The sequence below is a fragment of the Larus michahellis genome, chromosome 1 (genome assembly GCF_964199755.1).
Source record: "Larus michahellis chromosome 1, bLarMic1.1, whole genome shotgun sequence".
Classification (NCBI taxonomy): domain Eukaryota; kingdom Metazoa; phylum Chordata; class Aves; order Charadriiformes; family Laridae; genus Larus; species Larus michahellis.
Window position 1 is genome coordinate 214,548,694 of NC_133896.1, and position 12,327 is coordinate 214,561,020.

At 49.8% G+C, this 12,327-nt stretch overlaps 1 protein-coding gene across 2 annotated transcripts in view; it reads left to right on the forward strand.

Annotated features, from left to right (window-relative positions):
• The window catches only part of POLD3 (DNA polymerase delta 3, accessory subunit), a 29,551-nt gene extending 23,555 nt beyond the window's left edge, over positions 1–5,996 (forward strand). For both annotated transcript variants that reach the window (XM_074572230.1, XM_074572231.1), the window contains exons 11-12: positions 45–126; positions 3,811–5,996. In XM_074572230.1, the coding sequence (XP_074428331.1) occupies positions 45–126; positions 3,811–4,016 (288 nt within the window). In that variant the 3' untranslated portion in view covers positions 4,017–5,996. The remainder of the gene's footprint in view (positions 1–44; positions 127–3,810) is intronic.
• Positions 5,997–12,327: the final 6,331 nt, after the last annotated feature.

Here is a 12,327-nt window from a genome sequence, read left to right on the forward strand (position 1 = left end):
GGGGCCTTAACACTTGATTTCTCACAATACTCAATATCCTTCAGGTTTCAGCTGGAGGGAGGAAGAGGAAACGGAAGCGTGTGCTGAAATCCAAAATGTTTATTGACTCAGAAGAAGGCTGCATGGGTAAGACACCTCAGTGGAATTAACTTTATTGAAGCTGTGTTGAAGATTCTTACAGGCCAGCCTCTCCCGGGCTTTGAAAGAGGTTCACAAAATCATTTTGTTATTCCCCTTCGACCTCATGCTCCCAGACTGAGGTAACTGCCCTTTAGTGAAGGCCTGGGTAAGGAGTCATGGAGCTGTGGCTGAATCCTTATTCTTTTTTGATTATTCACAGAATTTCTTCCATTTCTTCTCTATTTCCTCCTGCCAGCATGAGCACTTGCTTCATCTGCTCTCTTCTCCAAAGATACAACTGCTTAAAGATGATGCAGAGAGGTGTCTAGGTTTTGGGATAAATTCTGTCTGGGATGAGTTGTTTGGTTGGTTTTGGGTTGTTTTTTTTTCTTTCGGAGATAAATCCAGAGCTGTGCAGCAGAGCTTGATTATATGTTAATATAAACTTTAAGTATCCCAAATAAACAAGGAGTAAGTTGGGGATTAAATCCTTGAGAAGGGTTTCTGTTTCTGATAAGGATGGCTCTGCTTTCAGGAGGGAAGAGAGCCTCTACAGAAGTACTGAGAGCCAGAGGCTTTGAATTCCAGCCTGACTGGACACTGCTTCCTCCTGTTACCTGCAAAAAGCTGCGTAACACCGCTGTACTTGTTTCCTCCTCTGTGTCCTGACATTGAAGTAGAGCTGCAGGAGTTCAGAATTTTTTCTTTTTCTTTTTTTTTTTTTCCCCCAAAGGTTTTAAAAAAAAAAAATTAAGAGGGTGGAATGTGTTTTTTGTAGCGCTGTTGTCAGCTCAATTATATGGGATGCTTAACATTCTCCAGCCTTGCTGATTTGAGTAGATGTCACGGGAGCTCAGCCAGTTCTAGGAGGAGATCTGTTGCCGTTGTACAGGTTTGTCGTTGTGCATAAGCGTAGATAGATGCAGGCTTGCTTGGCCCAGATTTGGAGCTGCCTGGACATGAGTCAGCTTGTGTCTGTTTGCACCTGCCTGTGTAGTTGTATCTTATGTTTCCTATTAACTTTGTGTGTCTCCGTTAAAGAAATATAAAGCTAGCACTCAGCAACTGGCTGTGCTAGTAACTGAAATCTCAAGTACTGGATTTTTGTCAAAGAATTGGACTTGCACAAAGTTATTGACTGCTTTGGCTAGTTGTGTTATGGGGTGTTTTGCTCTCCCATCCCAGATAGAACCATAAAAACACTTGGAAGGAAAATGGAACAAAAAAGCATTAGCTGGGCAGTTGAGTTGAACGAGGTCTGCATCCAGAGCTTGCAGTAATGACTGTTCCGGGTTCAGCTTCCAACAAAGAGCACTCTTCTGTCTCTTCAGCCCTTTCCAAACATACCAGGGCTGGGAAAATTGCCTTTCTTTCTCTTCTCCCTGCCCCCAAGGGGCTTAAATAGTCTCTTGTGAAATCCAGACCTTTGGTTTCATAGTTCATATCCACTACCGCTTTATGAAAAGGGAAACACAAGCCCCTGTTGTGCCTTTGGGAGATGGATCCTCTAGGAAGGAGGGAGGGATGGAGCTGGGATGCTGAGGAACTGGGTAGGGAGGAGATGCTTCTTTCTACTAAAAACCTGCCAGTCTCTGTTGCGCAGAACGTGCTGTCTGGTTACTGTCCAGTTTCTCTCCTCCCCTCCCTTCCCTACCCTTTCCATGCACAAGCCTAATCATTTGAAGGCTAAATAACTTGCAAATCTCCCAGGCTAATGTAAATTGTTGTTATTCTTTGAAATATAGGGGCTTTTCCCCCTCTCCCTACTGTCTCTTTTTTCTTTTTTTTTTCTTTTTGTTGAACAAGGACTAGATTATAGAGACATCAAATCCTAACATTAAGATTAGGCTGTTCTCCATGATTTTTAAGTGATCATTTTCACAATAGCTGCAATAGCAAGGAATTGGTGTCAAAAAGCAAAAGTAATTTAGGGATTAGCCCTGAGGGAAATTGAGCAATTAAAGTATCTGTGGAATTAAGCACAAGACACGTTACCATGCTTCAACTGGGACTCAGTTGAGTGCCTGCTCTTAGTCTATAGCAAAGGGGAATTACTGAGGTTTAAGCTAGTGCGTTTCTACCTTCCACTTTCTAAAGCTTGAAAGGATGCACATGGACTTGTATATTGGAATATATGCGTGTACATTGCAGGTAAATTTGTCTTACAGCACTGGCTTAAGTTAGAGCTCACATAATTTGAGTTACTGCGATTTAGTGAGTCTTGCTGCGAGATGAGCGTCAGTAACGATCTATCTGTGTGCCCGTAGTTGCTGCAAATACAGAAGTTTTAAGTTCAGCTGAGATCTCGGTAAAAGAAGGTCGATCTCAGATGTGTTGTCTTGCAGTTGGAGAGGATTAAGTGCATGCCCTTGGAGTTATCAACAATTACTGACAGGGGTGACAACACGATAGCTTTTTAAAGCTCAGTAAGTGGCCAGTGGTCTGTTAAAGCTTCTCGCTGAAAAGCCAGTTGCCTCTGAAGGGAGGTTAGCTTGGGTTTACAGTCCATGTCTGAGCATCCGCTGGCGCTGCGGAGCAGGATTTCCTACCATTCCTTTTCCCGGTTTCTGGTTACGTAGAAAACCTTATTTAATTTGATGCATTAATACAAGTGAAAGCCAGTTTCCCAGAAGAAGGGAAGTTAGGACATCTGTTTAAAAGAATACAGTTGCTAAAGAAAAATGACTTACTAGAAGAATACCAGAGCACTGCTGGGAAAGCCGATACAACAACATTTACTAGTATCTAACGATGGCTTCCATCAGTGGAGCTGACTTCAGTTTAATTTCCGTGAGCATTGTTTTATATCCCCATCGCTCGACGCTGACAGCAGTGAGCTGGCAATCCCATTCAGTCATAGTCCTTGATTTCAGCCACGGGTTTGGTTTTATTTTTTTAAGGGATTTCTTTATATTTGCCCTGCTTGCCCACCTGTATGGGAAGAAGCCGCCCCCAGGGTTTTGTGCTCCTTCTCTCATCTCTGCGATGCGTTTGCTTCGCTCTTCCCTGACCGTCCGATGTGTGTGGTGCTGGTGAGGGAAGGCTGTCCCTGTCTCTGGGTTGTCTTGTCTGGATTTCAGGACAATCTGTTTGCTTTGGCAAATGAAAATCAGGCCAAGTCAAAATGGTGGATTTTAACCTTAAAGTAGATGTTCCATCATCAAATGCTAAAGTATGGATACTGATCTCGTTCAGATTCATCACTTTCTGATAGCTCCTTGTCAGCCTGTGCAAGACAAGTTGATGGCTGCAGGCCAGTCCCTGGTAGAGAACTGTTTGAGCTGCGGAGGTCTTCAGTCCAGTTGACCCTCGTTTCTAGAAGAGGGCAATGCTTGAATAGGTTTGGAGAGGGAACTTGTGCTCTCGAGGGCCCTTCCCGGTGGGGAGATGCTATTTAGGGTGTGGGTATGGTGAATGAATGTGTATAGGCCGTTTTGAAAGAGCTAATGACATTAAAGCTCCTGAGTCACTAACCTGCCACCTTACACTTAAGAAAGAAGGGAGACGGTTTGGCTCAGTGTATGGAAAGCCCATCCAGTCCTCTGGATCTACTGCATAACCTTGAGCAACGGATTTAATTCCTGTATCTGGCATGTTACTCCTTTGAACCCAAAATGCTCATTTCCAGAAGTGCAGTGGGGAGGTCTCAGGCTTAACCATCATCATCTGTTCCTCTTTTCTTTTAACCAGTGACTGAGAAGGTTTACGAGAGTGAATCCTGTACAGACAGCGAGGATGACTTCGCCAAGGCCAAGCCACCAGCTGCACACAAACAGCCTGCGCAGCCTCTGAAGAAAGAACCAAAGGAAGAAAAGAAGAACCTTAAGAAAGGGGCAGCTACTGCCAACAGAGCCAACAAACAGGTCTCCATCATGGGTTTTTTTCAGAAGAAATGAACTGGGTTTTTCTCCCGGTCCTCTTGGCAGCTTGGGAGTGTTGCTCTTTTTGTGTGGCTTTCTGAAAGCCGCTGCGTTGGAGGATAACAACATGCAATCTTCACTTACGTAAGATATCTTGCTTACTGTGTAAGTAAGCCCTCTGGACTAGATTTTGTATCGGAGAAAAGTTTTATTTGTTACTGCAATAATTTCAATCGTCTTTACAAAGCAGTATGGGAATCGCAAAATCTAGAGGAACTCTTGAAAGACTTTAATCTATCCACATGAAACTTTATTTTTTTATTCAGCCTCTCACCTGTTCCACAAGTGGTAGTTGGACTTATTTAGGAGTCAAGTTGTGGCTTTTTTTCCCTTCTCTTTACGCCCCCAACTCCCCAGATTGATCTAAATGTTGGTTAGAAGCTGCAATGTAGCAGGTCTTCGGGCATACACGCAAATACTGAACATCTGCTGCGGCTTTAACTGAATGAAATGAACTTAATTTTCCCCCTAAGACTGGTAAATAGTTTTTGCTCTGCCTTTCATAATCTTTTTTTGGACAAAGCAGTGCATATAAAATTCTCTTACTTTTTTCTTCCTTGAACATATCCTCTGTAAATTGCTCAGATGCCTAATTATAGACCGGGACGCTGTTGGTGCTCTGTCTTTGCAAAAACATCTTTGAGGCTTCCCACACAATTGGCTCCCATGTAATTGGGGGAAGGCTTCGCTGTTATTGGGAAAGCAACTGTGTCTTCAACCTTGAAAGTTAATGAGTCAAAGGGCAGGGTGATTAGAGGGCAGTTCTGATAACACCCGGCAGGTACCTGCTGTCCTTGTCCGTGAGGGACTGCGCGCTGCTTTTTGGGTTTGTAGTTTTTGGGTTGCCTGAAGTTCTTTTTACAGGCATAAACCAAACAACGGGAGAGTTGTTTTCTAGGACATCTCGTCATCTGCCTGCTGAAGGAAGTATGTCATGGCAAACGGTCCTGAGGAACCAGTTATTGGAGACGAATAAAGCACTGCAGTCCTGTTAATCAGAAATGAGTCGTCTTTTTGGATGCCTCCTGATTTTTCTGGTGCCAAATTTGATAGATGCATGTAAAAGCCAGATCTTCTAGAAGATGGGTGCTGAGCATTTCTGAAGCTTGGCTTGGTGAGGGCTCCCAAATGGGTGACTGATGTCATCAGTGGTTGTTTCTGGGTGGTGTTAGGCCAACGTACGTATGGATATGTATATCCATATTCGTATAGAAAGTGCTTGTGTTGGCAGAAAGGTAGATAAAGTCTGAGGAGTGTGAACCAAGGAAGAAATGTCTTTAGACACCCGGCTGAAAGTATTCCGACCTGTGGGCAGTAAAAGGGCCAAACAACTGTATTGACAGTCATCCTGACCAGGAGATCAGGTTGGTGACTGGAGAAATTTGAGCACACACCTGTTAGTGACCAAGAGTTGACTCGAATGAAGTCACATCACCCTCGGCAGCTTGCACCCTCAGCAGATGTGAGAGGATCTCCTTCAAACCAGCAGTGTCTCTGGATTCGTGCCTGTGTCCTGGCTGGGTGGGTTCAGCTGCTCACTGTGTGGATCGCTGCTCCTGGGGCTCTTCAAGGGTCACCTCGTCGCTCAGCACCCTCCCCATGTGGCTCCCCGTGAGAGTTAAGAACTGAAATTCTGGACTTTCTGTGTTGGAGATGTATAGGGAAAAAAATAATGGGAAAATGGGAAGGCAGAACTGGCACGGTACTCACAGAGGTTGCTGCACAAGCCGAAAAAAAAACGTTTCGTGCTCTCGTGGTACGTTGGAGTGACGTGGGCAGCAGAGGGCCATGGGGGAAGAATGAACAACCTTGTTCTGACTTTTATGAAGAAAATTTAACTGTTTAAAAAAAACCCGAACCACTGTAGTGTTTCTGTTATTCTTGGTAGAATTGGGGGTGTATTTTGAAAAGTAATAAGTAACAAAACCCCTTAAATAAAGATTTTTTTTTTTTTTTGCTTTTGTCCTTGCTTCTCCTTAAATGATGTGCTGCAGCCTGATTTCCCGTGGTAGCTGTGACATTCAGCTGCATGGAAGAATATCACTGGTGAAGTGGGGAAAGAGTTCTGCCATCGAAACCAGGGTTGCGAGCATTAAACTGAGCCTTTTAGAGCATCCCAAATGTGAGTGAGAACATCTCAAACTCTCAGGATCTGTATTGAATTGACCCCTTGAGTCTTATTCCCGTGGCAGATGTTGATGGGACGTGGTGTCCCTGCTGCTCTTGCACCTCACCTCCACCGTGGTCTAGCTGGAGCTCGCTGCTCCACCCCGACTCCCTCTATAACCAGATCAACGTCATATGCGACTTCCTCAGGAAAATGACTTAATGTCTGAAGAAGCAGGACATAGGCGAACTTCAGGCTTCCAAAAATCATGATCTCATACTCCCCCTCCTGCACTTCATGGGCTGCCAGCCCACAGGGGGGCCTCGGGTCCCTTGGCGAGCCTGGAGCTGTGTCCCCAGGAACGGGGCTGCGTCCCCTAGCTGCTGCTTAAAGGGAGAAGGTTCCTTCTTCCAGACGTCACCCATTTGGCACCCTGTGGCTGGTGGGGGACAAAATGTCTGGGAGGCGGTGGCAGCCCCGAGCCAGGCACGAGGACCACATCTCCTGCCTCCCGGTTGGCTCGAGACTTGGTATCGATGGTGCTCAGGGTCCAGAACCTCATCCTGGAGATACAGGAATCTTTTAGGGATTTTTTTTTTTCTCATCTTCCTCCTGCATTTCCCTTCCCACCCCCTTTACACCCAGAAGAGGCTGTGGGAGAGGATGTTAATTTAATATTCTCCGCTAAATAGCGTATTTCACAGTGGTTCTTTGCTCAGGCTTCCTGAAAGCCTTTTTTTTTTTAAGGCGGAGTGAGCTTCACCCTTGTTTTGCAGGTGGGGTGAGAGGCTGAAGAAGCTGCACCGCCACGTGCTCTGGGGCAAAGCTATAGATGCATCAGTTGGCCGAGGTGCCTCTGACCCAGCGACCGCCTGTGCCCTGGGAAGGGGCTAGAAATGCTGCTCCTATGGATGAAAAGTCCCCGTCCCTTGTTCAGGAGATAGCACAGCTGATTTACAGCCCTCTTTCCCACGGGGCAGAGCCTGCTCGGAAAAAAAACCTTCTGTGTTTCCCACTCCGTGGTTGCCTGGCCTTTATCTAGTTAAAGAAAACCAGAGGAGGGATGGGAGGAAGCGCTGCTGGGTGCTAACGGAGGGCAGGAGGGTGTCCTGGCGGCGTGTGGGGAATTGTTTTGCTCTCTGAAGAGGCAATGCCAGCTCGGCCGCAGATACCGGAGAGGGGAGCGCAGAGCAGCAGGGCCTTATAAGGAAGCAAAATGCGACTCGGCGAGGCCGAGCGCCGGCAGAGGGGAGAGCGGGCGCTTGCCAGGGCCGTGCGTCAGCGCCTCGCTGCTTCCCCAGCTCTAGGGAGCGTGCTGCAGCACCCCGGGGTGCACGTGGGGTGCTGCTGGGCTGGATTTGGGGCACCCCCTGCCGCGGCACAGTCTGCTTCCGTGGCAGCGGGTCATGGCATCTGTAGCCCTCGGTGCTGAGATCACTGTAGAAACTCGACGGCAGCTCTCGCTCCATTAACACACCCATGAGCGCTACAGGCTGGGGGCAGAGTGGCTGGAGAGCTGCCCGGCAGAAAAGGACCTGGGGGTGTTGGTCGACAGCCAGCTGAATAGGAGCCAGCAGTGTGCCCAGGTGGCCGAGAAGGCCAACAGCATCCTGGCCTGTATCAGCACTAGTGTGGCCAGCAGGACTGGGGCAGTGATGGTCCCCCTGTACTGGGCACTGGTGAGCCCCCACCTCGAGTGCTGTGTCCAGTTTTGGGCCCCTCACCACACAAAAAGCCGTTGAGGTGCTGGAGCGTGTCCAGAGAAGGGCACCGGAGCTGGTGAGGGGTCTGGAGCACAAGTCTTGTGAGGAGCGGCTGAGGGAGCTGGGGGTGTTCAGCCTGGAGAAAAGGAGGCTGAGGGGAGACCTTCTCGCTCTCTGCAACGCCCTGAAAGGAGGGGGTAGCCAGGGGGGGTCGGGCTCTTCTCCCAAGGAACAGGCCATGGGACAAGAGGAAATGGCTTCAAGTTGCCCCAGGGGAGGTTTAGGATGGATATTAGGAAAAATTTCTTCCCCAAAAGGGTTGTCAGGCATTGGAAGAGGCTGCCCAGGGCAGTGGTGGAGTCACCATCCCTGGAGGGATTTAAAAGCCGGGCAGACGTGGTGCTGAGGGACATGGGGTAGTGGTGGGTTTGTCAGTGTTGGGTTGATGGTTGGACTCAGTGGCGTGAAAGGTCCCTTCCAACCAAAACAATTCTATGATTCTATTCTATGATTCTATCTGTTCCTCCCAAGCGCTGCCCCGTGTGGTGACCAGTTCAGCTGGGGAAGGATTTGAAACCCATTAAAATTGGTGGTTGAAACCAGCCCCACATGGTGCGCTGCTGCTGGCTTGATCTCGCTTTGTGGTTTTTTCCAAGGCACATAGAGCTTGAAGGGAAGAAGGTTTGTGCGCGTGGCACTGGGTGGATGACATCCCGTGTCTCTTCTTCTCTGCTCTCCTTCGGAAAACAGTCCCTTCCCGCTGGTGGGTGCGCCAGTATCCCCATCCCGAGGCAACTGCTGCTGAATCGTCCAACGACAGCTCCTTTGAGCCTTGGAAGGAGGCGCTGGAGACAGGGGATATGGGGAGCACTCCTGAGGAACCTTCACTTCCAGCCCCTGAGGGCTTACAATGCTTTAAAGACCTAAAACATCCTTCCCAGCACCAAGAGTTGTCAATTCACAATCCGGCAACCAGGCTGGCGTAAAGGCAGGAGGCTGAGAGAAATTCAGGGTTCCAACTTGCTTGTGTACACACTGGTTATTTCAGATATTTTGGTGGCTTCTTTTGAGAAGGTGGATACGGTTCTGCTGATCGCACTTGGCCAACAGGCAGGGACTGGATTGAAGGATGGGGTTAAATGCAAGGCAGTGGGGCTGAAGTCCAAGTGAAACCCCCCTACCCCCCATAGGAGACTCTCTTCATCCTTATCTCAGCTTCAAGTGTTGCACTGGGGCAGGGAAGAGCGGTCAGTGCTGTCCCTGGACCAAGATGGGCCACGTTGGCCCCTGATGAGGTCCAGTTCCTCACCCATCCTTGGTCTTTGACTATTTTAAAGAAAGTCCAGCTCTGGAGCCCCCAACACAAGAAGGACACGGACCTCCTGGGAGCGGGTCTAGAGGAGGCCACGGAGATCCTCAGAAGGCTGGAACACCTCTCCCATGAAGATGGGCTGAGATAGTTGGGGGGGTTCAGCCTGGAGAAGAGAAGGCTCCAGGGAGACCTTGGAGCCCCCTCCAGTCCCTCAAGGGGCTCCAGGAAAGCTGTGGAGGGACTCTGGATGAGGGAGGGGAGCCATGGGACGAGGGGGAAGGGTTTTCCACTGCAAGAGGGGAGATTGAGCTGAGATCTCGGGCAGAAATTCTTGGCTGTGAGGGCGGTGAGCCCCTGGCCCAGGTTGCCCAGAGAAGCTGTGGCTGCCCCATCCCTGGAGGGGGTCAAGGCCAGGTTGGACGGGGCTTGGAGCAAGCTGGTCTAGTGAGAGGTGTCCCTGCCCATGGCAGGGGGTTGGAACTGGGTGATCTTTAAGGTCCCTTCCAACTCAAACCCTTCTGTGATGCTATGACTCTCCCTGTGTTCACGTCCCCTGGCTGCAAGGCACCAGGGATGCTGAGTTTTCGCAGAACTTCCAGGGTTCCTGGTGCCATTATTTGATGTTTTCAACACATGTCTTACCAGGAACTGTGCAGATTGCGTGTCTTAATTCATTATTTGATTTATTTTTTTTTAAGAGGCTTCTCCTTTTAAACCACATTTTCTGCAGGGCATGGAGGAGGGCATTCGCCACCTGGAAGCTGCCTGGAGCATCCCAAAAGCTCCCGGTTTGGAAAGCAGCAGCACACCAGGACAACTCCCCTGTGAGAACCCTGAGCCCCTGCTCCAATTTTGGAGCTGGATCTCACATCAAAGCTGACCATGCTTTGGAGCTTGGACCGGAGACCTCGAGGGGTCCCATCCAGCATCTACAAGTCTGGAAATTAAACTGGCAGCTGTGCAAAATCACGGTATTTAAACCCCTATGTGGTGTTCTTCCAGGTGGGGATCTTCTCTATGGGATGTTCGCTGAAATATCGACTCCTTTTGGCTGCGGTGTGGCACGTTAGATGTCTGCAACAGAAAAACATAGCAAATGGGGTGAGCAGAAGGCCACAGCCACTAACAGAGTGGGCTTTCAAGTTAGTAGAGAGGAGAGGGGAGCAAAGCTGCAAAATGCAAGGAGAAAAAGCAGCTGTGGGCTTTTGGAGATGGTTTTTCCGCATCCTCTTCCCAGGGAAGTGGTGGAATCGCCATCCCTGGAGGGATTTAAAAGCCGGGCAGACGTGGTGCTGAGGGACATGCGGTAGTGGTGGTTTTTGTCAGTGTTGGGTTGATGGTTGGACTCGATGATCTGAAAGGTCCCTTCCGACCTGGACCATTCTATGATTCCCGTGGTGGGTACCACATGCAATAGCCGAGCATCCCATCCCACTGGCTGAGCCACGAAGGCGCCAGGACCATGATGCTGGGCACGATAAGCCATTCTTCCTGGATGCTGAACACCCCCATGGGATCTGAGCGTCCCCCAACCTCGGTGCTGAGCACCCTGGGGCCGTGGGGCTGAGCATCTCCCCCCTGGGTGCTGAGCATCCCCCTTGGGTGTGAGCATCCTTCCGCGGGGCCGAGCAACCTTTCTCGATGCTGAGCATCCTCCGTGAGGGCTGAGCACCGCCCTGGGTGCAGAGCATCCCCCTGGGTGCTGAGCACCCTTCTTCAGGGCACCACCATCACCCAACCTTGGTGCTGAGCATCTCCTTTGATGCCGAGAACCTTCCCTTGAGGAAGAGCGTCCCATCTTGGTGCTGAGCATCCTCCCTCGGGGCTGCGCAGCCCCACTGGCGCTGAGCCCCGCAGCTCCTTGCGGACACATTCATGGCTCGTGGTGGCCCATGATGTCCCCGTCCTCCACGAGCATCCTCGGAGCTGCGGCTTCCGCGCCGCCCGGCACGTCCCGGCGCTTGTTTACTCCTCACGTCCCGCCGCGTCGCTTCACCCCAGCGCTTCCTGGGCTGGTGTCTGAAAATAGCTATTTTTAACCTTTTAAAAATAGAAAGTCTCGCAGAATAGCAGCTCCTGTTTTTCCATTCCCTTCTTATTTCATCTTACGGCAAAGGAACCCGAGCTGGGCTGCGCCGGGGGTGGTGGGAACCCAGCGCCGTAAACAGGCTCCTGCAAAACGGGCGCTGGGGAAAACGCACGTGCGTCTTGAGAACAAAAAGAAAGGGGGGGAAAAAAAGAGAAGAAGAAGAAAAAAAAAATCAATAGAAAGGCCGTCCACCTTTCACACGGAGCCTTATTTGGTATTTTCATGAAAAGTTATATCTTCACACTGTAAAAAGTGCCACTTATTACTCATGCTTTACTAGGTAAGTGTATTTTCCTTGGCATCGAGTGCGTTGGGTTGTGTGTTTTTTTTTTTATTTTATTTTTTTTATTTCTTCACTACTCCCGTACAAACTATTTCGAAGGTCTCATTAGTTTCTCCATCAGAACTGGCGCTTTTTGCCGCTGTCTGGAGGAGCGGGCTATTAAACCCGAGACAGAACCACTGTTTGTTCGGTAAATATTAGGCTTGACTTCGCGGGACCGTAAAAATCACAGCGCGGGTGTCCTGCCATGGGGCGCACAGGGCAGCCTTTCAGCCCCGGTAACGGGCCGCTGCATGGACGTGGATGTCACCCCCATCCATGGATGTCACCCTGTCCCCATGGCACTGCGTGCGTGTGGGCATCATCCACCCCACGGTCACTACAGATGTGTGGGTGTCACCATGGCTGGGCACACACACACACACACACACAGACCCCTTGGTCACAATGAACACATGGGCATCATCACCTTGTCCCCACGTCACTTGGGCATGGAAATCACTCCATCCCATGGTCGCTACAGATGCATGGATGTCACCCCGTCCCCACGGTGCTATGAGCATAAATGTCACCCTATCCTCCTGGTCTCTGGACACGTGGATGTCACCCTCTCCCTGTTGTCACTGCAGACACAGAGGGATGACACCCCCATCCATGGATGCAGGGATGTCACTGCCTGCGCATGGGCGTCATCCACCCCACGGTCACTACAGATGCGTGGGTGTCACCATCGCTGTGCACACAGACCCCTTGGTCACGACATACACATGGACATCACCCTGTCCCCATGTCA